Genomic DNA, 25689 nt, shown 5'->3' on the forward strand with positions numbered 1-25689 from the left:
AGTTCTTGAGATTCACCACTCTCTGTGTGAAAATTTTTTTTCTCATCTCGGTCTTAAAGGTTTTCCCCCTTATCCTTAAGCTGTGACCCCTTGTCCTGGACTTCCCCAACATCGGGAACAATCTTCCTGCATCTAGCCTGTCCAACCCCTTAAGAATTTTGTAAGTTTCTATAAGATCCCCCCTCAATCTCCTAAATTCCAGCAAGCAATTCTAAACTTTGAAGGAATTCATTGGCTGTGAAGCACTGAGGTGATAATCTGAGGTGGAGCAGGGTGCTATAGGAATGCAGACCTGCCCTGAGAAGACCCCTTGTCTTCTTCTTTCGTGTGGCGTGCACAGCCTAAAGTTGTTGTACAACTTGTTCTATTTGATCTTCCGTTTGTGCACGTCGAGTTGATTGCATTAGTCGAAACAGGGCAGACCACGTGAAGGTTGCAATCTTCCACCCCACCCCTTGTCAAGGGTTCTGGACAGTTAGGGATGGGAGGGGCAGGGTTGGTTTTGCTGGTCTTCGATTGGAGATTTTCCTTGACGCACTCTGACGTTGCTGTTCTCTCCCAACAGGTCCCAAGGGCCCAAAGGGTCAAACAGGATTGCCCGGCCTGTTCAACTCACCCGGAGTGGCAGGCCCGCACGGTGACCCGGGTTTGATCGGACGACAGGGTCCACAAGGATTTCAAGGTATAAAGCATCCTGGCAAACGAGTAGAGCAGCGATCTCTCTCTTTCAACAGAATTGATTTACTCAAGGCTAAATGCCACAGGTCACAAACCCGGGTACGGGAACCCCCACAAATACACAGTACTGTCCAGGTTGAAGTCTCTCAGCAGGTCAGGTAGCATTCGTAGAGAGAGATATCCCATCAGAACCACAACGTGTGTGTGTGTGTGTGTGCTCGTGCATGCGCACATGCTTGTGCATTGTGCATTGTGCATGTGTGTGTGTGTGTGTGTGTTTTTGTCTCTCTATGTTTCTCTGCCTGTGTCTCTCTCTACTTCTGTGCATCTCTCTATTTCTGTCTGTAGGTCTCTGTCAATGTCTCTGTGTATCTCTCTGTTTCCCTATAAGACTCTTTTTGTTTGTGTGCATCTGCCTGTTTCCCTGTGTGTCTGCATCTGTGTGTGTGTCTCTCTATCTGTTCGTTCTTGTTTGTCTGCTTGGCTCTATATCTGTGTGACTCTCTGTCTATGTCTGTGTCTTTGTGTGTCACAGCTCCATGTGTGCATCCCTGTATGTCACGTATGGAGTGGGGGGGGGGGGGGGGTTGTGGAGATGACTTGCTTCTACAGGTTTTAGCTGTAGAGATACAGCATAGAAACAGACCCTTAGGCCCATTGAGGCGATGCTGACCATCACTCCCTGTTATCCCGCTTTCTCTTGCATTCCCTGCATGCTCGGGGCTATTTACACAGGCCAAATAACTGACAAAGCCGCAAGTCTCTGGGATATGGGAGGAATCGGGAGCAATTGGTGGAAACTCAGGTACTATTGCAATGTTTAAGATACATTCAGACAGGTACATGAATTGGATAGGTTTGGAGGGATATGGGCCAAATGCAAGCAGGTGGGACCAGTCCAGATGGGACATGTTGGTCGATGTGGGCAAGTTGGGCCAAAGGGCCTGTTGCCACACTGTATGACTCTGTGACTCTATGATCCACATGTTCACAAGGAGAAGGTGCAAACTCCACACAAACAGCAACCGAGGTCAGGATTGAACCCGTGTCTCTGGCGCCGTGAGGCAGAAGTTTACAGGTGCATTACTGTGCCACTCTAAGGTTGAGTTTAGTTTAGAGATACAGAGCTACAGTGCGGAAACAGGCCCTTCAGCCCACCGAGTCCATGCCGACCAGCGATCCCCGCACATTAACACTCCTACACACTAGGGACAATTTACATATACACCAAGCCGTCTTTGGAGTGTGGGAGGAAACCGAAGATCTCATCGAAAACCCATGCGTTCACGGTGAGAACGTAGAAACTCCGTACAGACAGCAGCCGTAGTCAGGATGGAACCCGGGTCTCCGACGCTGCAAGAGCTATAAGGCAGCAACTCTACTGCTGCACCACCAGCAGTTTCTGATTGTCTGGAGTTCCCCGCCGCTGTTGTTGCAAAGCTCGGTCGCTCGGTAGCTGCTGCTGGGATGTGTCTGACCTTACCTCTGCTTCACAGGACCACCGGGAGTGCCGGGATCGCGTGGGATGGTGGGAATGCCGGGCCGCAGCGTCAGCGTAGGATATCTCCTGGTCAAGCACAGCCAGGCGGAGCAAGTGCCACCCTGCCCCTTGGGCATGAACAGGCTCTGGGACGGATACAGCCTCCTCTACGTGGAAGGACAGGAAAAATCCCACAACCAGGACCTGGGTATGTTGGGGAAGGGAGCGGGTTCCTGCGCGTGTGAACTGAGGCAACGTACACGCTTCCTACCAATTCACCAGCCAACTCCCTGGGAAAGGAGTAGGAAGAGGCCATTTGGCCCCTCTACCATGCTCTGCCCTTCAGTGAGTCTACAGAATTCAAGACATTTGCAACCCCTTAAGTGAAAAAATTCCTCCACCTCTTGTTCCGTCAGATCTGACCTTGCATCCGAACTCTGCTTCCCGTCCCAAACCCTGCTGTCCAGGGTAGCAACCACTCGGTATCTAGAAACATCGAACCATTGAAAATAGGTGCAGGTGGAGGCCATTCGGCCCTTCGAGCCAGCACCGCCATTCATTGTGATCATGGCTGATCGTCTTCTATCAATAACCCATGCCTGCCTTCTCCCCATATCCCTTGACTCCACTAGCCCCTAGAGCTCTATCTAACTCTCTTAAATCCATCCAGTGATTTGGCCTCCATTGCCCTCTGTGGCAGGGAATTCCATAAATTCACAACTCTCTGGGTGAAAAAGTTTTTTCTCACCTCAGTCTTAAATGACCTCCCCTTTATTCTAAGTCTGTGGTCCCTGGTTCGGGACTCGCCCAACATTGGGAACATTTTTCCTGCATCTAGCTTGTCCAGTCCTTTTATAATTGTATACGTTTCTATAAGGATTCCCCTCATCCTTCTAAACTCCAGTGAATACAAGCCTAGTCTTTTCAATCTTTCCTCATATGACAGTCCCGCCATCCCAGGGATCAATCTCGTGAACCTACGCTGCACTGCCTCAATCACAAGGATGTCCTCCCTCAAAATCTACCCTGTCCTCACCCGTCAGACTCCGTGACCTAGTGAGATCACCTCCTCTGTCCGATCTTAATCTCTGGTCCCAACCCCCCTTAGCTTTCTCTTCTCTTCTTTCTTAAAATGTATCAAAACTAAGTTTATTCACTTATTTACAATAACAATATTTACAGAACAAACAATAACACCAAATGAAAAACTCACCAAATATTCGTATTACTAAATATCCAATGATGTTACAATCCTGATCCTGGATACAGTTAAACCCCGCGGTTCCCAGTGGTCTCAGAAATACCCGGCGGTGCCCATGGACATTGTGTGTTCTTTCTCAAAGGACAGCCGGGCACGGACGTAACACTGGGAAAGGGGCTATCAAGACCCTTGGGGTCCCCTCACACGATGCTCCGGAACTTGGGGAACAAGCGACAGCTATCCCCAGTGTTCGTGATGCAGTGCCACATTCCCCCTGCAGTCTCGCCAACTCTCCTGTTGCATTGCACTGTCTGGAGGCAGGTCACTCACACTCTCTCACACACATACACATTCCTGGGTGGACTGAGGCATTCTCCCCATGTTCAATAGACCGCAGTATGGCAGTGGGTTAGAGTCACCTTGGGGCTGAGGGGGGGCCTCCCTACAGTGCTTCCTCCTCTCCGCACCTCCCCACGGTGCTCCCTCCTCTCCTTGCCTTCTGGCTGAACTTCACACCCACCAGCCTCATCTTAGGACACGCTGTGCGTAGGGGAGAGGGCAGAGCCGAGGATGTCCTGGTTGGGTTGCTCCTCGGCCTGGCCAAGCTGGCTATCCGTGAGTCAAGGCGCCAGGTGGAATAGGGCCCTGCCCGAGCCGGCTGCCTGCCCCTTTTACGGGGTTACGTCCGTGCCTGGGTGGTACTTGAGAGGGACTACACGCTGTCCACAGGCGCCCTGGGGGAATTCCAGGACCGTCGGGCATCGCGTGGGGTGGAAATCATCCTCAATAAGGATGGTGATATCGTTGTGTAGGATTTTATTTAGTATGTGTAGGAAAGAACTGCAGATGCTGGTTTAAATCGAAGGTAGACACAAAATGCTGGAGTAATTCAGCGAGACAGCCAGCATCTATGAAAGGAAGGAATAGGTGATGTTTCGTCACCCATTCCTTCTCTCCAGCGTTTATGTAGTATATTTGTTTGACTTGTATTATGGTGGTGGGTTTTGTTTCATTTTATTTTGTACTATGTAAATATTATTGTTAATTATTGATTAAATTATATTTAGTTAAAAAAATGTTTTTAACAGTGCTCCCTCCTCCACCCCTCCCCGCGTTACTCCCTCGACACCATGCTGCCTCTTCGGTGTGAAGCTTGCCCTGCGAAGAGGGTACGGCTTCCATTGCCACACCGGACAGGGGGAGGGTGACGTTGTCCCCAGGTGCCTGGGCAATGGAGACGGTGAGTCTGGCTGTGCCCGTTCACCGTTACCGGGTGCACTGATGCTGTTGTTTTTCCCCCACCAGGCCTAGCTGGCTCCTGTATGCCTCGCTTCAGCACCATACCCTTCGTCTACTGCAACATCAACGAAGTGTGCTACTTCGCCAGCAGAAACGACAAGTCGTACTGGCTGTCCACCAACGCTCCCATCCCCATGATGCCCGTGGCCGATGAAGACATCAAGCCGTACATCAGCCGGTGCTCAGTGTGTGAGGCTCCAACCCTCGCTGTGGCCGTCCACAGCCAGGACATCACCATCCCCATGTGCCCGCTGGGCTGGCGCAGCCTCTGGATCGGTTACTCCTTCCTCATGGTAATAACCTGCGGCTTTCATCATCGGAACTCTCCGCGCTCTGTGACGAATCTCCTACCTATTCCACCATCCTTCCTCCCATCCCCACAGCCCTGCAATTTACATAAGCTTCTGCCTAGTGCCCCTCGGAAAGTTGAATGCATTCATTAGTTTATTAGAAACATAGAAACATAGAAAATAGGTGCAGGAGTAGGCCATTCGGCCCTTCGAGCCTGCACCGCCATTCAATATGATCATGGCTGATCATCCAACTCAGTATCCTGGACCTGCCTTCTCTCCATACCCCCTGATCCCTTTAGCCACAAGGGCCACATCTAACTCCCTCTTAAATATAGCCAATGAACTGGCCTGTGGCAGAGAATTCCAGAGATTCACCACTCTCTGTGTGAAAAATGTTTTTCTCATCTCGGTCCTAAAGGATTTCCCCTTTATCCTTAAACTGGGACCCCTTGTCCTGGACTTCCCCAACATCGGGAACAATCTTCCTGCATCAAGCCTGTCCATCCCCTTAAGAATTTTGTAAGTTTCTATAAGATCCCCCCCTCAATCTCCTAAATTCTAGCGAGTACATTGGCCAAGTATCTACACATACAAGGAATTTGCCTTGGTGCTCCACTCGCAAGTAACAACACGACATACAGTAAACCATTAAGAATAAAACATTAAAACATTAAGAATAAAACATTAAGTTGCGGTTGAATCTGCCGTCAGGCAACATGTCCAAGATCAACGTTAGACCTTCCCTCCTCTCTGAAGAACATGGGACAAGTAGGTCACCAGACCTTTCCAGCCTGCAATACGACCATAGCTAATCTATGCTGCCCTCATCTCCTCTCTGTGGACATATAACCATATAACCATATAACAATTACAGCATGGAAACAGGCCATCTCGACCCTTCTAGTCCGTGCCGAACACGTATTCTCCCCTAGTCCCATATACCTGCGCTCAGACCATAACCCTCCATTCCTTTCCCGTCCATATAACTATCCAATTTATTTTTAAATGATAAAAACGAACCTGCCTCCACCACCTTCACTGGAAGCTCATTCCACACAGCTACCACTCTCTGAGTAAAGAAGTTCTCCCTCATGTTATCCCTAAACTTCTGTCCCTTAATTCTCAAGTCATGTCCCCTTGTTTGAATCTTCCCTACTCTCAGTGGGAAAAGCTTATCCACGTCAACTCTGTCTATCCCTCTCATCATTTTAAAGACCTCTATCAAGTCCCCCCTTAACCTTCTGCGCTCCAAAGAGTAAAGCCCTAACTTGTTCAACCTTTCTCTGTAACTTAGTTGCTGAAACCCAGGCAACATTCTAGTAAATCTCCTCTGTACTCTCTCTATTCTGTTGACATCCTTCCTATAATTAGGCGACCAAAATTGTACACCATACTCCAGAATTGGCCTCACCAATGCCTTGTACAATTTAACATTACATCCCAACTTCTATACTCAATGCTCTGATTATAAAGGCCAGCACACCAAAAGCTTTCTTTACCACCCTATCTACATGAGATTCCACTTTCAGGGAACTGTGCACAGTTATTCCCAGATCCCTCTGTTCACCTGCATTCTTCATTCCCTACCATTTACCATGTACGTCCTATTTTGATTTGTCCTGCCAAGGTGTAGCACCTCACACTTATCAGCATTAAACTCCATCTGCCAGCTTTCAGCCCACTCTTCCAACCGGCATAAATCTCTCTGTAGACTTTGAACATCTACTTCATTATCCACAACCCCACCTATCTTAGTATCATCTGCATACTTACTAATCCAATTTACCACACCATCATCCAGATCATTGATGTACATGACAAACAACAGTGGAACCAACACAGATCCCTGTGGCACCCCACTAGTCACCCCGATATCTCCATACTCCTATCATACCTCAATCATGCAAATATTTATCCACCTCCACTTTAAACACTTTGAATAATCCAGCATCCACCACCCTCAAGACAGCGATTGACCACCTTCTATGAAATTTCTGCATATCTCAGGGCGGCCCGGTGGCACAGCGGTAGAGCACCAAGATCCTGACTGTCTATACGGAGTTTGCACGTTCTCCCCGTGATCGCGTGGGTTTCCTCTGGGTTGCCCTGGTTTCCTCCCACACTCCAAAGACGTGCAGGTTTGTAGGTTAATTGGCTTCTGTAAAATGTCACTAGTGTGTAGGGTAGAAGTTGACAAGTGATTGTCGGTCAGCGTGAACTCAGTGGGCCGAAGGGCCAGTTTGCACGCTGTATCTCTGAACTAAACTAAACTGAGAACCCTTCCTGAACACCTCCTTTAAATGCCGCCTCTGGCAGTTAAGAGGCTTTTACACAGGTTTGTGAATATGCAGGGTTATGACTCATGCACACAGAGATTAGCATAACCAACATGGTCTGCAGGGATATTGTGGGTCGAAGGGCCTGTTCCTATACTGTACTGTTCTTTGTTCATTAAATCTCTCCTTAGCCGTCTCTACTCGAAGACAACCAGAACTAAAGAGCCTGACCACTGGGTCTCTTCCCTAATCCCTGCCCCTCCCAATTTCACAGCTGTATATCATTGTTGACTGGTGCCTGGCAGATTCTCCTGTCCCACAGCAAACACTGGGCAGAATTCCCATGAATCTTAATCCCTCAAGCACGGGCAACATTCCTAGGGTTAACCCTCTCTATGCCAGTGTGGATTTTCTCCATCCGGACTTTGACCTGACTCACTGAGTTACTCCAGTTTATGTCAATGTTCAGTGTAAACCAGCATCTGTAGTTCCTTCCTACACACCTTCCTTTGCTGTACGTCGGAACTTATTGTCTTGTCACTTGGCTGCTAATATCTTGAACTTGTTGGGTCCCGACCAGCTTCCCCAAGGAGGGAAAAGGCTCTGTATAAATTCAAGGCTTGTTTCTTGTTCCTGAGCAAAGTGTTCCTTGAGGAAAACTTGTGGGAGCAAGAGTTCTGGTCTGAGGAAACCCGAGGGAAAAAAGGCGCTATATAAATGCAAAGCCTGGTTCCTTGCACAGGAAGGAACTGCAGATGCTGGTTTAAACCGGATGGACACAAAAAGCTGGAGTAACTCAGCAGACCAGACAGCATCTCTGGAGAAAAGGAATAGGTGACGTTTCAGTTTGAGACCCTCTGAAGAAGGGTCCCGACCCAAAATGTTACCTATTCCTTTTCTTCAGAGATGCTGAGTTACCCGCTGAGTTACTCCAGCTTTTTGCATCTATCTTCTGTTTCTTTGTAGTTCGATGGTGAGCGAACCATTGTACAGGGGACTGGTGCTGCTGTTTTAAAAACATAGAAACATAGAAAATAGGTACAGCAGGAGGCCATTCGGCCCTTAGAGCCAGCACCGCCATTCATTGTGACCATGGCTGATTGTCCCCTATCAATAACCTGTGCCTGCCTTCTCCCCATATCCCTTGATCCACTAGCCCCTAGAGCTCTATCTAACTCTCTCTTAAATCCATCCAGTGACTTGGCCTCCACTGCCCTCTGTGGCAGGGAATTCCATAAATTCACAACTCTCTGGGTGAAAAAATATTTTTCTCACTTCAGTCTTAAATGACCTCCCCTTTATTCTAAGACTGTGGCCCCTGGTTCTGGACTCGCCCAACATTGGGAACATTTTTCCTGCATCTAGCTTGACCAGTCCTTTTATGATTTTATATGTGGATTTGTTTCTGACACTGAGCCTGAACTCTTTGCTCTTTCTCCCCCCCCACAGCACACGGGCGCGGGCAGCGAGGGTGGCGGCCAGTCACTGGTCTCTCCCGGCAGCTGCCTGGAGGATTTCCGCACCACCCCCTTCGTGGAGTGTAACGGCGCGCGGGGCACCTGCCACTACTTTGCCAACAAGCAGAGCTTCTGGCTGTCCACCATCGACCCCGAGCAGCAGTTCGAGGAGCACCCGGCCTCTGAAACGCTGAAGGCCGGGCAGCTCCTGACGCGGGTGGGCCGCTGCCAGGTCTGCATGAAGAACTTGTAACCACGCCATCGGACCACCACTCCCGGCTGCCCATCTCCACGCCGAGACAGGAAACACTCCGTCCAGTTGCCCTTGGGTTTTCCGGGTCACTCCCCTCACCAAGCCCTGACTGAGTGGCGCTCCTCAAGGTGGGCCCTGCTTGCTATCGCCTAATGCCCTGCTTGCTGGACCCAAACACTATTCTCTGACCCAACACAGCTCAATATCCACGGGCTGCCTGCCGACAATGGCCTTGACGCTCTGCACCCCATTCCCGCCTGACACCCAGAACCTGGGGCCACGTCCCACCCTCCCTAGTAACCTCACCCCCCCCATCCCACCTGAGGCTCCTCGCCCTGACTGCGGGAGTTCCGCAGTGTCACTGGAGGGGAGGCTCACACCAAGGGAGTGCTGCCCATTGCAATGAGGAGTTGGTGGTGATGGAGACCGATCTTGGGGATATTCTGCCGTTGTGATGAGTTGTGTCTCTGCCCAGGGAATCTGCCCTCCCATGCATCAACCTACAGTAACATTAGGAGGTTTTCCTTTGCTCGAAGATAGACACAAATTGCTGGGATAACTCAGTGAGTCATGCAGCGTGTTTTTTGGAGAAAAGGAATAGGTAATGTTGTTTCAGATCGAGACTCTTCTTCAGACACATCAATCTGAACCCAAAACGTCACCCATTCCATTTCCCCAGAGATGCTGCCCTACCCACTGAGTTACCCCAGCAGTCTGTGTATATCTTCAGTGTAAACCAGCATCTGCAGTTCCTTCCGACACTTCTTCCTTTGCTGTATGTAGGAACCTGATGTCTTGTCACTTGGCTGCTAATTTTGTTGGCTTGTTGGGTCCTGACAGGCTCCCCCAAGGAGGGAAAAGGCGCTATATAAATTCAAGGCTTGTTTCCTTGTTCCTGAGAAAAAGAAACGGAATTGTGGGACCTTGTGGGTGGCTTGTGGGAAAAAGAGCTCTGGTCTGAGACTCAGCACAGGACACACGGTTACTGACATATTTTACCAGGTAGATGGATGCAGCCAGAATCTCCAGACAAATACTCAAAGTGCTGGAGTAACTCAGCGGGTCATGTCGCCTAGTTCCACGGCCTCCTGACCCGCTGAGCTACTCCACCGTTTTGTGTCTTCTCCGTAACCACACCTATCCATCTTCTCCAGAGATGCTGCCTGACCTGCTGAATTACTCCAGCACTTTGTGCCTTTTCTTTGTAAACCAGTATCTGCAGTTCCAAACTTTCCCCAACTGGGACTGGGACTGGCCCTGGCCAGGAACACGACTCTATCAAAGGTTTATCCGTGAGGGTTCGTTGGGTCCCAACGGGTTGATCGAAGGAGGATAAAGGTGAACCCTGGCATTATAAACAGGGGTCCCACGTATATAACAGCAAATATTTAAATGCTTCAATAAAGACAATCAGAGCTTTTTAGCAATAACGCCCCAGACTCAAATTTGTCCAAATTGTTTCTGTTCTACTAAAAGGTATTGGTTTTTGGCTGAAATTATGTTGGTCCTCACCCCCAAGGAGAGGTCATTCCATCTGCGTAAACTTTCTTCACACAAATAAAGCTGTTAGTTCTGAAAACGATTACTTTAACAGCAACTTTCAAAATGTTTGTATTCAGGAGCTGGCTCAGCAGTAGAGTTGCTGCCCTACAGCACCACAGACCTGGATTCATTCTACCCTGACCACAGGTGCTTGTCTGTAGAAGTTTGTTTCTCCTCCCTGTGATCCGCGTGGGTTTTCTCCGGGAAGCTCCGGTTTCTTCCCACACTCCAAACATGTACGGGTTTGTGGGTTAATTGGCTTGGTAAAATTGTAAACATTTCAGTGTGTAGCATAGTGTTGGTGTGTGGGGATCACTGGCCGGTGCAGACTCAGTGGGCTGAAGGGCCTGTTTCCGCGCTGTATCACTGAAGGATAAAGGTTTAGTTCACTGCTGTAGTTCACTGTGGAGGGGCGGGGGGAGGGGGGGGGGGGCAGTGCCTATGGTACTGAGCACAACATGACTGGACATTGTGTCGTTCAGGTGAAAAGTTAAACCCAGACTATATTCTGTTGCACAATGTTATTCAGGGAAATGAGTGCTATCCCGGCCAACATTCCATTCACAACCAAAACCAAAACCAAATCCTTGCAGATTCCATTTCCCTCTGGGCAGCTGAGTGGGGGAGGTGTACAGTCCAATTTGCCGGCAGGAAAGCAGGACTGGCAGGAAAGCACGACTGCAAACCAACCCGACTGGCTACAGTGCATTGCCGACTGATGCAAACGGTGCTATGTAAATGTACATCCTCTCCCTAGACTTCTTTGCCAAGCAATTCAGTGTTTGTACTTGAATCTGTGCGAGTTACGGGCTGCTTTAAGTGCTACGTACCTCACCACTAATTTATGGCAGTTTGACAAATGATATGCGATTTGGCAATAATGTGTGTCACTGACAGCTGAAAGGCTTAACAAGGGCTAAAAAGGTGTTGCTAGCAATTCCCCGACAAGAGCAGGAGAGCACCGTGTCGAACAGTGGGAATTACGTTTAAGTTTGCCCCCCCCCCGCCCGAACCTGCTTACAGGGCAATGCTGATCCCGTGCCAGTATGAAGGGGCCATGGCAGGAGGGGGAATGACCCCTGCCAGTGTGAGGAAGACAGGATGGCATCCAGCCAGTGGGGGGGAGAGGAGGACTGGAGAAGAGGGGGAGGGGGGGGGGAAGAAGACAGACACCCCCCTGCCAGTGTAACACCCAGCCAGTGCAAGGGGGAAATGACTACTGGTCCCTGACAGTGTGGCGCTCTGCCCACTTAAGGGGGGGCATGTTGGGCCCCCTGTGTGTGTTGGGCGGAGGAACAGAATGGCACCCTGCCAGTGTGAGGAGGTGGGCACTGTGTACTCCTGCCAGTGTGCGTAGGGAGTGGTGAGGGGGGGGGGGGGACTGTGACAGTGCTTCTGTAAGTTACTTCTATAGTTGAAATTAGCCAGTGGAAGTGGATTTCAGAATTGGCCCAATGCTCCCCATCATGGAGATATAGCAGCCAGAGAGGTTTCTACCATCCTGTATTGACCTGATTTACTGCAACTTACTCTGCAATGTTAGACAGCAAAGTAACACAATTAATTGTCACGCTATAGCACACACGGTCGTAACAAAACAGAAGCTATGCTTGTTCAAACTGCGATTACTTGTACAAAATTATCCCTTTTTATATGTACTGTAAGGCATGAAGCTCTCAATCGATGTAATTATCCAGATTAAAATATTTTACCAGACAGAACTCCTTCGATGTGGTTTTAACAATTGTCTCTATCTAAGTCCCATTTGTACAGAGCCTCACACCCAGCAATCTGAGACTGACGTGCCCCCACAGTAGTAAGGGAAAACCTCAGCACATTGCACTTACATGGGAAGTTGCCATTGTAATTGTGGGCATATAGATTCCTGTCAGAAGTATGCTATAGTGTTAAAGGGCAAATCTCTAGATTACCTATGGAAGACTCTGAGGATCGACTGCACTGTACAGTCCGACTCAGACCCAGGTCAATCGCACAATGAAACACTCATTCAGTTTATTCATGGTTGGACGGCGGAGGGTGGCTAAGGGACAGAGTGTTAGGGCCAGGCAAGGTGCAGGCAGCACCATTCCCCTGAACATCAGCACTGCGTTTTAACCCATCAATAGTCACCACCGCTGATGCATGGTGCTTTTTATTGCAGCTTACTTCACTTAATTCCAGTTAAAGCACTTTCACTGGGAGCTCAATTCCATATTAGCCACATTTAAGGCACAGTGCAAGGCCTAGAGTTGTAGTCAAAGCATCTCTGTGGGTAACTGTCTTACCATGTAACTGGGTTTGTGGGATGGACACAAAATGCTGGAGTAACTCAGCGGGACAGGCAGCATCTCTGGTTAGAAGGAATGGGTGACGTTTCGGCTCGAGAGCCTTCTTCAGACAGAGTCAGGGGAGAGGGAAACGAGAGATATGGCAGGGTAACATGTAAACACTAAAGATGAAAGGGGATTAGGATCAGATAAAGTGTAGCATAGATCATTGTTAGCTCGGGGAAGGTGACAACGAGTCATACAATGTAAAATGTAATCAGAAGGGCAGTCAGACTGGTCAGAGAACTAGGGTGGAGAGGGAAAGTAAGGGTTACTTGAAGTTAGAGGTCAATATTCACACCACTGGGTTGTAGACTGCCCAAGCAAAAGAGGGCAATAAGGTATACAATAGATACAGGGCTTAGATACAATGGATTAGGATCGAACTGTTGATGAGTTACTAATATGCTTGAAACCAATGTGGCAATTAACATGAAAGCCAGAAATAGAGAGCCATGGCAAGTTTAGTTTAGAGATATACAAGGGAAACAGGACCTTCCACACAGACTGTTCACACTATTTCTATGTTATCCCATTTTCGCATCCATTCGTTACACACTATGAGTAATTTACAGAGGCCAATTAACATACAAACTCACACGTCTTTGGGATGTGGACGGAAACCAGAGCACCTGGAGGAAACCCACGCTGTCACCGTGAGAACATGCAAACTCCACACAGCCCCAGGGTCAGGATAGAACCCTGTGCACGCTGGCACTGTGAGGCAGCAGCTCTACCACTGTGCCGCCCAAATATGAGTAAATTATGGTAAATGGCACTCCCCCCTATGGCTACTTCACAAAGTATTATCTACATTGAGGCAGTGAGCACAAATTGTATTCAGAAAATATACCCTTTAACACACTGAGAACCAGCCTGTTAGCACATTGTTTTTCAAAGGCACTGGTGAATTTAATGCATATAATTCTGGTAACAGTCATTTAAAAATGCTTTTCATGGAACTGTTGACAACACTTCATCACATTAATGGAATCACATTACAAAATTGTGTTTTTGATCATTTTAAAAGTAATTAAGTTACTGCAAGCCACTTTGATAAATTATAGTCTGATCATCTGCACACTGCAGTTTCAGTCCACTGAAATAAAGGTGGCGGAAATCAGATCAGAATGCACCCCAAATATTCAAGGAAAGCAATTCCACGTAGAAAAGTGAGCAACAGTTGCTTATTGCATTAACCTATGAGGCTGGCAACTGGGCATTTAGTCCTGGCTACAGAGGATCAGAAATGGGAGATCTCACTTGCATCGGGTGAGAGCTCAAGACAGTTACATCCACAAGTGATCCAGCACTTGGTACCGCAGCAACGATAATCGCATCCTCTGCTATTCCCGAACGCAGAGCCCCACGTGTATTTGAGAACAATGACGTGGATCATGTGTATTTCAATTCCCAGTGGCCCAGGCAGGTCTTGGAGAACGTGCGCTCTACAGTGTGTCGTACTTTACTCACATGTATTCTGCAACACTATTGTCCCAGGCCGCTTCCAAACCTAAACACAGTCCCAACGCATTTAAGAGTACACCACACAACTCGGCATATTCTTGAAGGCACGTGGCCTTGGACGTGTGAGTTCCAGAACACATCGTGGTCTTGGCTGTGTGCATTCTAGAACAGGGGGGGGATTACAGAACACACCGCGGCTCTGCTGTGTTCTCAAGAACATGTTGCCCTCTGCTGTGTGTTCTACAATGCAAAGTGTCGGTTCTGTGCTCTGGAATACAACATGTCGTTGCTATGTGTCCTAGAATACACGAGTATTAGGTGCATGTTCTAGAGCAGTGTCACTGGTGCATGTTCTGGAACACAACGCGGCTCTGATGTGTGTTCGAGAACATGACGGGCCTTTGCTGTGTGTTTAAGAACCCAGCGTGTCTTTGGTGGGTGTTCTAGAACAAGGTATGTCTTTGACCGCGATTTAGAACATTGAGGCCTGTTCTAGAACACATTGTGTCTTGACTGTGTGTTCCACAGCATAGTGTTCCTTGGCTGCGTGTTCCAGAACCCATTGGTCCCTGATTGTCTGTATGCTAGAAGGCGCTGAGTCTTGGTTGCGTGCATTCTGGAACGTGCGTGTCCCAGATACCCTGTGTTCTAGGATGCACAACTCCACTGTAGGCCGGCGATTGGCCTCTGTCCTCCATGTTGGACCTCCCTCGCACACACAGCCCTGTGCCACACGGTTGGCTGCCGACGGGCCTCCCCTAGGTACAGCAGGCCGCTCGGCTATGCTTCGACTTCATGCCATGCCCCAGATCCACAGTCTGGGACGGTTCCTTTGGTTTCTTCACGATCCCCGACAACACCAGCTCAAAGACGGTCTCAAACAGCAGGTCCACGTTGTGGCCTGTCTTGGCGCTGGTTTCGAAGCACACGCTCTCCGCCACAGGCAGGTCCCTCTCCTCCAGCATCCGGTACTTGAGCAGCTGCTTGTACAGGCGGATGGCATCGTCCCTGGTCACCTGCCTCTGCGCGGTTGGCCGAGCTCCCGGCTCTGCCCTCTCGGCGGTCAGGTCAGATTTGTTGCCGGCCACAGCGAAGATGCAGTCGGGCAGCGCCGAGTCGGCCAATGCCAGGAAACGGTCCTCCAGCTCGCAGAGGCTCTGCCGGCACGTCACGTCATACATGAGGATCACCGCAGCCGCACCCCGGCAATACAGAGAGCCCAGGCCGTGGAACTGCTCCCGACCTGCAGGGGAAAGACAACGTTAGCCTTGCCACCATCCCAGCCCACTGACCACCCCGGAACGGGGGAGAAGTGAAGGAACAGCAGGACACACACTACTCCTGGTTCACTGTGGGGGAGAGGAGAGGACAGGAGAGAAGAGAGAGGGGGGGGGGGAGAGGACAGAGGGAGAGAAGAAGAGGGGCAAAGGGGGAGAGAGAGGAGGGACAGGGGAGGGAGGGAGACAGAGAGGGAGAGGGGGGAGAGGAGTGGACAGAAGGGGAGAAGGGAGAAGAATGGCGAGGAGGGGGAAGGGGAAGGAGAATAACACCCAGGGGCACCAAGCATTCTCCACCCCACCCCAACATCACCAGAACAGAGGCTTCCTTTCACTCAGAAACTTGCAGAACTTTCCAGAATGTGGAGAAGACTGTGGGCTGAGTCTGGAATGCACAACGAGGGCTGGAGGAGGATGAGGAGATCAGCGCTGGAATTCCTCAGACATCAAACACAAGAGTCCTTTCAGCCTTCAACTCTGCTGATGGCCCAGTCTGCTGCCCACCTTTCCTCTCTGTTGGCAGAGAGACAAAGGAGCGGGCAGCTGGAGGCCTCCCGACTGATGTCCAGTTAATGGGATCCCGGGAAGTTCCCGATGGAAAGCCGCACAATTTATATTTGGATCCCTGCATGTGGAGATATGGGTCCTGAACACGAACCATCTAGAAGGCCCCAACGGGTCATAAAGGGCAGGGGCGAGTGCAGACCATCCCGAGAGGTCACAGGGTCAACACCGATTCCATGCCCATGCATGTGCCCAGAGGATGACGTGGAAAGGGCAAGGTTGACCTCTGCTACCAGGAGTGTCATCTCCTGTCAAAGGTCACAGAGCACAGCAGGAACAGAGAGGAGCTAGAACAGGCAGGAGGAGGTCACCATTGGAGCAATGTCAGTGAACATAGAAACATAGAAAATAGGTGCAGGAGGAGGCCATTCGGCCCTTCGAGCCAGCACCGCCATTCATTGTGATCATGGTTGATCGTCCCCTATCAATAACCCGTGCCTGCCTTCTCCCCACATCCCTCAACTCCACTAGCCCCTAGAGCTCTATCTAACTCTCCCTTAAATCCATCCAGTGATTTGGCCTCCACTGCCCTCTGTGGCAGGGAATTCCATAAATTCACAACTCTCTGGATGAAAAAGTTTTTTCTCACCTCAGTCTTAAATGACCTCCCCTTTATTCTCAGACTGTGACCCCTGGTTCTGGACTCGCCCAACATTGGGAACATTTTTCCTGCATCTAGCTTGTCCAGTCCTTTTATAATTGTATATGTTTCTATAAGATACCCCCTCATCCTTCTAAACTCCAGTGAATACAAGCCTAGTCTTTTCAATCTTTCCTCATATAATAATAATGATAATAATACATTTTATTTATGGGCGCCTTTCAAGAGTCTCAAGGACACCTTACAAAAATTGAGCATGTATAGGAAAAACATGTAAGGGGAATGAAATAAATAGTAGAGACATGACTAGTACACAAAGTAAAGACAGAATTCAATACAAAACACAGCATGAGGCAATTAATGCACAGATGAAAAGGGACGCGGACGTGGGGCTAAGGATAGGCAGAGGTGAAGAGATGGGTCTTGAGGCGGGATTGGAAGATGGGGAGGGACACGGAATTGCGGATCAGTTGGGGGAGGGAGTTCCAGAGCCTGGGAGCTGCCCTGGAGAAGGCTCTGTCCCCAAAACTGCGGAGGTTGGACTTGTGGATGGAGAGGAGACCGGCTGATGTGGATCTGAGGGACCGTGAGGGTTGGTAGGGGGAGAGGAGGTCAGTGAGATATGTGGGGGCCAGATGGTGGAGGGCTTTGTAGGTGAGGACCAGGATTTTGTAGGTGATCCGGTGGGAGATGGGAAGCCAGTGAAGTTTTTTGAGGACTGGAGTGATGTGATGCCAGGATTTGGTGTGGGTGATGAGTCGGGCGGCTGCGTTCTGGACCATATGACAGTCGATGGGGGGGGGGGGGGGATCAACTGTCCCCACAGGGAACAAGGGGCAAAGTCAGAGGATACCAGAACTGTCCCCTCCCACAGTGCGGCACTCCCCCATCACTGCCCCTCCCACCACACTCCACCAAAGAATATTACAGCACAGGAAACAGAAACATAGATAATAGGTGCAGGAGTAGGCCATTCGGCCCTTCGAGCCTGCACCGCCATTCAATATGATCATGGCTGATCATCCAACTCAGTATCCTGTACCTGCCTTCTCTCCATACCCCCTGATCCCTTTAGCCACAAGGGCCACATCTAACTCCCTCTTAAATATAGCCAATGAACTGCCCTCAACTACCTTCTGTGGCAGAGAATTCCAGAGATTCACCACCATCTGTGTGAATTTTTTTTTCTCTCATCTCGGTCCTAAAAGAATTCCCCCTTATCCTTAAACTGTGACCCCTTGTTCTGGCCAAGGAACAGGCCCTTCAGCACACGATGTCTGTGCCAAAAATGATGTCAAATTAACCTCACCTCTGCCTTGCATATCCGTGCCTAAAACCCTCTTAAATGCCATATCTGTCTCCACCGCCTCTCCAGGCAGTTTGTTTCTGTATGAAACACAATGAGTACAGACTTCAAACTTTCTACCACTGACCTTAAAGCTTTGCTCTCAAGTGTTTGACATTTCCACCCTCGGGGGGGGGGAAGGTTCTGTCTAGATTCGAGGAAGTGCAGATGCTGGAATCTTGCCAAGAACACAAAGTGCTGGAGTAACTCAGCGTGTCAGGCAGCAACTCAGGAGGGCATGGACAGGCGACATTTTGAGTTGGGACCCTTCTTCAGACATCTGTAGTACGGGAGAGAAAGTGGAACAGATGGGACAAGCCCTCCTTGTCAGGTTTTGTCCCGCCCCACCTCCTTTCCAGCTTTCTCTCCCCCACTACATCCAGTCTGAAGAAGGGTCCCGACCTCCATGTCCTCCAGAGATGCTGCCTGAACTGCCGAGTTACGCCAACACTTTGTATTCAGACTGTCCACCTGGCCCATGCCTCCCATATTTTTACAAATTCCTATTAGGTCTCTGGTGCTCTAGAGAAAATAATTTGACTTTTTCATATCTCTACTTGTAGGTAATGCCTAAGTCAGGCAAGTATACTTCTTCCGCACCCTCTCCAAAGCCTCTACATACTTCCTGTATTGGGGTGAGCAAAACTGCACTAAACAATCCAAATGTGACATCCTTCCTGTATTGGGGTGACCAAAAGCTGCACCATGACTTGTACTCAATCCCTTGAACTGCGAACGAAAGCATAGCATGCGCCTTCTTTACCATTCTTTCTGATCCGAAACGTCACCCATTCCTTCTCTCCAGAGATGCTGCCTGACCCGCAGATTTACTCCAGCTTTTTGAGTCATGTCTTCAGTTTAAGCCAGCATCTGCAGTTCCTTCTTACACGCTATCGACCTGTTTCAAGATACAGTGCTGAAACAGGCACTTCGGCCCACCGAGTCCGTGCCGACCAGCGACCCCCCACACAATAACCCTATCCTACATACACAATTAGCCTACAACCCTGGATGTCTTTGGAGGGTGGGAGGAAACTGGAGATCCCAAAGAAAGCCCACGCGGTTACAGGGACAACATACAAACTCCATACAAACACCCATAGTCTGGATTGAATCCGGTTCTCTGGCGCTGTAAGGCAGCAACTCTACAACTCCGCCACTGTGCTGCCCTGTTGGCTATTTCAGAGAGTTATGGACTTGAACCCGAAGAACCCATTCGACATCAATGCTGTTGAGGGTCATGCTATTAACTGCATACTTTCCCATTACAGTTGACCTCCCAAAACGCAATTCCTCACACTAGCTCAGATTAAACCGTCTGCCATTTCTCAGCCCATATCTGTATCTACATCCCTCAGTACTATCCATCCCTTACTGGGACATTCCCTCAGCAAGATCCTACCCACAGCCTGGCGTTTGTTCAGTATAATGCCCCTGTCCCACTTAGGAAACCTGAACGGAAACCTCTGGAGACTTTGCGCCCCACCCAAGGTTTCCGTGCGGTTCCCAGAGGTTGCCGGAGGTTGCAGGTAGTGGAAGCAAGTAGGGAGACTGACAAAAACCTCCGGGAACCTCCGAGAACCGCACGGAAACCTTGGGTGGGGCGCAAAGTCACCAGAGGTTTCCGTTCAGGTTTCCTAAGTGGGACAGGGACATTATGCCACTTCCGCAGTTCGGTGCGCCCTCGGCAACACCCTTCCCACACTGGGAACGCTTCTTCAGTAAGATCCCTCCCACACTGGGACGATCCCCTTTGAGTTTTCCAATGCACTGAAATAAATTGCAATCCGTAATCTCTGCTCCCTGCAGTGGGATTGAACACTTCACCCTAGGCGCTGACTTTCCCATGAAAAATATTTTAAATCCACCATCAACGGCTGGTTCATTTTCGATGCAATGCTGCAGGCAGATGTTGGGTTTAACTTCAGTCAACAATCCCCTGCTGGTTAGTTGCAACAGATTAACGCACTAATACTCAAGCTCCTTCTGCAAACACTCCCTGTCGGCAATATCTCTCTTGCAACTGCTCACTCCCAGCAGTGGCCTCTCCAAAGCTCCCCCCCCCCCCCCCCCCCCCCCCCCCCCCCCCTCCCACACACACACTTGGCTCCAGCATCCAACCTCCCCCAGAGTTGCTGCATTCGCCCTAGGGATAAGCTGCAGCGGAACCAATGTGAACCTCACGAACTTCACTCTGTCAGTTGGTCTTCGAGAAGTGAAAAGATCCGAAAATAGGACAGCTAATCCCGCAGAAATGTTCTCCGCAGGAAGCTACAGATGTTTGTAAACGGAGTGAGACATCAAAGACGAGAGCAGAGGCTGGGAGTCGGACTTAAAACCCCCACGGGCACCAGTCGGAGGAAGGATCCAGACCCGAAACGTCACCCATTCCTTCTCTCCAGAGATGCTGCCTGTCCTGCTGAGTTACACCAGCATTTTATGTCTATCTTCAATGCTGACCCATCCAGTTGTTGGCAATTACACCTCCAACATGTGTTTCAAATATCATACCCGCTCTCTCTTCAAGAACAATCAAGAACGCTCTCTGTTCTATCCCAGAGTGAGTGCCATTTCGACCCCGACCACTAGGGAATGGGGCACATCAGCTGAGGGGTTAGCAAGGGGTTCATAATAATAATCATAATAATACAGCTTCCAGTGCACAGCGGAGAGCTTGCACACAAAGGCATGGAACATTTCATTGTCAAACTGCGTAGAAACAGGCCATTCGGCCCACCACGTCCACACTCATCCATATCACTTCCAACGTCCAGCTCTGCTTATAGCGTTCTATGCCTGGAGATTCAAGAGCTCATCTGGGCACTTCTTAAACTCTAAGCACCTCTAATACTGTTACTACCGTCTGCTAGTTTAATTTAGGCGCTCACAACTCTCTGGATGAAGACATTCCTCCTCAGATCTCTTCCCTTTGCCCCCAAACGTATATCCTCGGGGTTTATCTACCTTTGGTGCACCTCAATAAATTATAAGGACAGACACAGCCTCTCCTCATAACTCCGTCCCAGGCAACATTCCTGGTAAACCTCTGGGACGAGCTCAGCGGGTCAAGCAGCATCTGTGGAGGCAATGGGACTGGTGGGAGAACACAAGCAGCCACGTGGATTCACTTGGATGCATTTGTACACTTGGGGAACAATAATGTGGGACCCTGTAGCTGGGCGCAGAAGAGAGGGATCCCTGGCTTCCGAGAGGCCGTGGGTAAACTGTGCGAGTTGACGGGGCACAGGCCAAGGGGGCGGTGGAGGCCGGTTCTCTTTCGAGATACTTGAAAGATACCTGGATACTTTCAAGAGTGAGAGACTGTGGAGAGGTTTAAAGGGAGAGACTGTGGAGAGGTTTGTAGGGAATGCCATGGAGGGATGATGGAGCCATGGGCCCCGTAGAGAAGTCAATAGGATCGTAAACAGTGAGATTAGACGGTTGTGAGGGGCCCGGAGTTGGGGAGGACCTGAAGCGATCGGCCCATGTTTGCTGAGGTGTTGCCAGACCGGGAGCAACACAGGGTGGGTTCAGCAGGAACAGGACATCAAAGAGATCTCCAAAACCCACCACCCGTCCCACCGAATGGTGTACAAGACACAGCTGAGCCCGCCTCCTGCTAGTGGGCTGACTGACCACAGTGCTGGGCACCACGCCTATCTACCTCAGCATCAAGGCTCCTTCACTGCCACAGCTCTCTGTGGGTCACTGACTCCCACCCACTTGCACCAGAGCAAGGCAGTTTTAAACACATCCTCACGTCTGAGGAAGGGTCTCGACCCGAAACGTCACCTTTTCCTTCTCTCCCTGGATGCCGTCTCACCCGCTCAGTTTCTCCAGCGTTTTTATCTACTCACGTTACCAAGTGCATTTCTGAAGTGACAGCTGACGGGCGCTGAGGCCCCAAAATACAAACTCCACACAGTCAAAGAGGTCATCGCTCACATCTCCCCCATGGCGAGTGCTCCTCACTGGACAGCCACAACCAGGAGATACCTAGAACCAGCCAATCTCCGTCCTAACCCGTTGAAATGTTGCCACTCTCTCACTCAACCCACAGCGCTTTGAGGAAGTATCAAGGGACAGCTGGTGGAGCTGCTGCCTCACAGAGACCCAGGTTCGATCCTGACCTCGGGTGCTGTCTGTGTGGTGTTTGCACCTTCTCCCTGCGACCACGTTGATTTCCTCCAGCTCCCTGCCGCATCCCAGACACGTGGGTTTGTAAGTTAATTGGCCTCCGTAAATCGCCGCTAGTGTGTATGGATGTGAAAGTGTGATAACAGGACTAATGCGAAGGTCGTGTGGACTTGGTGAGTCAAAGGTCCTGTTTCCATGCTGTATCTCTAAATCTCTATACTCCAACCTCTCTAAAAACTGCACCCAAGAATGTTTTACTTCAAAGATATTCTTACCCTCGGGTGAGTGCTTATTTTTAGAGCTGAAAGTCAACAGAACCAGAGCAAGCCAGCTGTGCGGACCATGGGAGCTGTCCATTTAACCCATTCCCCATACTCTCTCCCACAGCCCCGTGAGAGCGCCCCCGTCCATTTCCCCCCACAGTCCCCTTTGGAAAGTTCCTGTTGAATCTGCCTCTTCCGCCAGTCCAGGCAGTACGCCCCGGATCACTGCTGTCCGCCCTATGTATACACATTCTCCCTTCTCTCCACTCTGGTTCTTTTCCCATCCCCTTCACTGTGTCCTCTGGGCACTCACATTCATAAGGTCATAAAGGATAGGACTGGAATTAGGCCATTCGGCCCATCAAGTCTACACCACCATTCAATCATGGCTGATCTATCTCTTCCTCCTAACACCTTCCTCCTGCTTTCACCCCTTAACTGCTGACACCTATGCCGATCAAGAATCTATCTACCTCTGCCGTAAAAATATCCACTGACTTGGCCTCCACAGCCTTCTGTGGCGAAGAATTCCACAGATTCACCACCCTCTGACTAAAGACATTTCTCTTCATTCCCTTCCTAAAAGAACATCCTTTAGTTCTGAGGCTATGGCCTATAGTCCCAGACTCTCCCACTCGTGAAAACATCCACTCTATCCAAGCCTTTCCCTATTCTGTATGTTTCAATGTGGTCCCCCCTCATTCCTGCCTCAGGAAACAGTTTCATCCCTCTCACTCAGGCAAAACACGTCCGATGTTGAACGTATCTGTTAAATCTCCCCTAATCTCTCTGCTGCTAGGGTGGCATGGTGACGCAGTGGTAGAGTTGCTGCCTTACAGCGAATGCAGTGCCGGAGACCCAGGTTCGATCCTGACTACGGGTGCTGTCTGTACAGAGTTTGTACGTTCTCCCCGTGACCTGCGTGGGTTTTCCCTGAGATCTTCGGTTTCCTCCCACATTCCAAAGACGTACAGGTTTGTAGGTTAATTGGCTTGGTAAATTTTTTTTTTTTAATGGTCCGTAATGGGTAAAGGATAGTGTTAATGTGCAAGGATCGCTGGTCAGCGCGGAACCGGTGGGCCGAAAGGGCCTGTTTCTGCGCTGTATCTAAACTAAACTAAACTAAACTAAAGAACACTCCCAGTTTCTCCAGCCTACCTGTGGAACTGATGTCCCACTCTGGGACTGCTCCAGTAAACCTCTCTGAGGTTGGGACATTCTCATTGAAGTGTGGTCTCTCCGTGATTGGATATCCACCCCAACTGGGAGGTTAATACAATCTGTGTCCCGCGAACATCTGATCCTGACGTTTAATCAACAATGGCTTTCAAGCCTGAGGCTGCTTCACTATTCAAATCTTTATCCTCAACAATGCAGAGCTAGCTTGCACTTTTGTTAGCTTGTAATAGGCAGCCAGCGATATTTACAGTTCGCTGTAACCTTAAACTGTGTCCACACAAACAACTGTTCAAAGGCACACAACCTGAGCTAAATCTCAACCACTCCCCAGTCACCTGATCCCCAGGTTTAACTGGGCTAAGGGCCTGCACAGAAACCAATTCTTACTCAACTAGAGACAAGTGGCTTTAGTTAAACATCCGTGAATGCCTGTGCAAGAATAATAGAACAATTAGCCCAGACTGGAGAGAACAATCAAACATTGTTCTGCCTCACATGTACACATATTAGCATGCTCAGTATTCCTTGTCCAATGCAATGGGCTGTTCAGGCCATCAGGAGTATTCTGGGCAGCACAATGTTAACACGGGGAGAGACAAAAGTTCTAGGAGCAGAATTAGGCCATTCGGCCCATCAAGTCTACTTCATTTAATCTTGGCTGATCTATCTTTCCCTCTCAACCCCATTCTGCTTACCTTCTCCCCATGACTCCTGCGCCCTTACTAATCAAGAATGGTGTGACAATAAATGGGATTGAGGTAAATGAGGGATAGTCATAGAAACATAGAAACATAGAAAATAGGTGCAGGAGTAGGCCATTCGGCCCCTCGAGCCTGCACCGCCATTCAATATGATCATGGCTGATCATTCAACTCAGTATCCTTCCTGTACCAGCTTTCTCTCCATACCCCCGATCCCTTTAGCCACAAGGGCCACATCTAACTCCCGGCAGTCCTGTTTGTTTTGTGTTTTTTGTGTTGTTTATTTCGTTTTTGGTTAGTCTAGTTTTGGTTTTTAGTTTGTGTTTGGGGGGGGGGGGGGTGGTTGAAACGGGGCTTGCTGTCTCTCCCTGCGGGGGAATGCGACTTTTTTGTCATATTCCCCTTCTCTGCCTCCGTCTGCGCTGAGGCCTAATGGCGGAGCTGGCGACCTCGAGGCTCAGGAGGCAGAGCCCGCCAGGACTCGCTCCCGTGAGGGCGGCCCGGCTCGGGGCTGGAACAGTGCTTCCGTGAGGGGCTGTGACGCTCCCGGGAGGGCAGCCTGGCCCGAGGAAGGAACGGTGCTCCCGTCGGAGTGGCCGAGCTCGGGGAGGTATGGCGTTCCCAGCCCGAGGGAGGAGCGGCGCCCATGTCGGAGCGGCCCAGCCCGAGGGAGGTACGGCGCCCATGTTGGGGCGGCCCAGCCCGAGGGAGGAGCGGCGCCCATGTCGGGGCGGCCCAGCCCGAGGGAGGAGCGGCGCCCATGTCGGGGCGGCCCAGCCCGAGGGAGGAGCGGCGCCCATGTCGGGGCGGCCCGGCCCGGGGAAGAAGCGACGCCCATGTCGGGGCGGCCCAGCCCGAGGGAGGAGCGGCGCCCATGTTGGGGCGGCCCAGCCCGAGGGAGGTACGGCGCCCATGTCGGGGCGGCCCAGCCCGAGGGAGGTACGGCGCCCATGTCGGGGCGGCCCAGCCCGAGGGAGGTACGGCGCCCATGTCGGGGCGGCCCAGCCCGAGGGAGGTACGGCCCCCATGTCGGGGCGGCCCAGCCCGAGGGAGGTACGGCCCAGCCCGAGGGAGGTACGGCCCAGCCCGAGGGAGGTACGGCCCAGCCCGAGGGAGGTACGGCGCCCATGTCGGGGAGGCCCAGCCCGAGGGAGGTACGGCCCAGCCCGAGGCTGAAGACGGCACGATACTCACGTGAGGGTGGCTGGGACGGTGTTCTGGCGGTGGTGGCCTAAATCCGGGGTTCGGCCGCGGGCCAGCGGCTGCGTCAGCAGGACTGGTGGGCGGCAGCTTCGACCACCCTGGGGCGCGGTGATTGAGCCGCGGGACAGTTTTTAACATCGCCCGGT

General features: G+C 50.6%; 2 protein-coding genes across 2 annotated transcripts in view; one reads left to right on the forward strand and one right to left on the reverse strand.

Moving 5' to 3' along the window:
* LOC116974732 (collagen alpha-2(IV) chain-like) overlaps window positions 1-10368 on the forward strand; it is a 190606-nt gene extending 180238 nt beyond the window's left edge. Inside the window, exons 51-54 of the mRNA XM_033023447.1 lie at window positions 566-682; window positions 2175-2366; window positions 4665-4951; window positions 8677-10368. Of these exons, the coding sequence (XP_032879338.1) occupies window positions 566-682; window positions 2175-2366; window positions 4665-4951; window positions 8677-8937 (857 nt within the window). The 3' untranslated portion in view covers window positions 8938-10368. The remainder of the gene's footprint in view (window positions 1-565; window positions 683-2174; window positions 2367-4664; window positions 4952-8676) is intronic.
* Window positions 10369-13693: 3325 nt separating this feature from the next.
* Window positions 13694-25689, reverse strand: part of rab20 (RAB20, member RAS oncogene family) — a 28212-nt gene continuing 16216 nt past the window's right edge. Inside the window, exon 2 of the mRNA XM_033023135.1 lies at window positions 13694-15516. Within this exon, the coding sequence (XP_032879026.1) occupies window positions 15032-15516 (485 nt within the window). The 3' untranslated portion in view covers window positions 13694-15031. The remainder of the gene's footprint in view (window positions 15517-25689) is intronic.

This window comes from Amblyraja radiata, chromosome 6 (assembly GCF_010909765.2).
Source record: "Amblyraja radiata isolate CabotCenter1 chromosome 6, sAmbRad1.1.pri, whole genome shotgun sequence".
NCBI lineage: Eukaryota > Metazoa > Chordata > Chondrichthyes > Rajiformes > Rajidae > Amblyraja > Amblyraja radiata.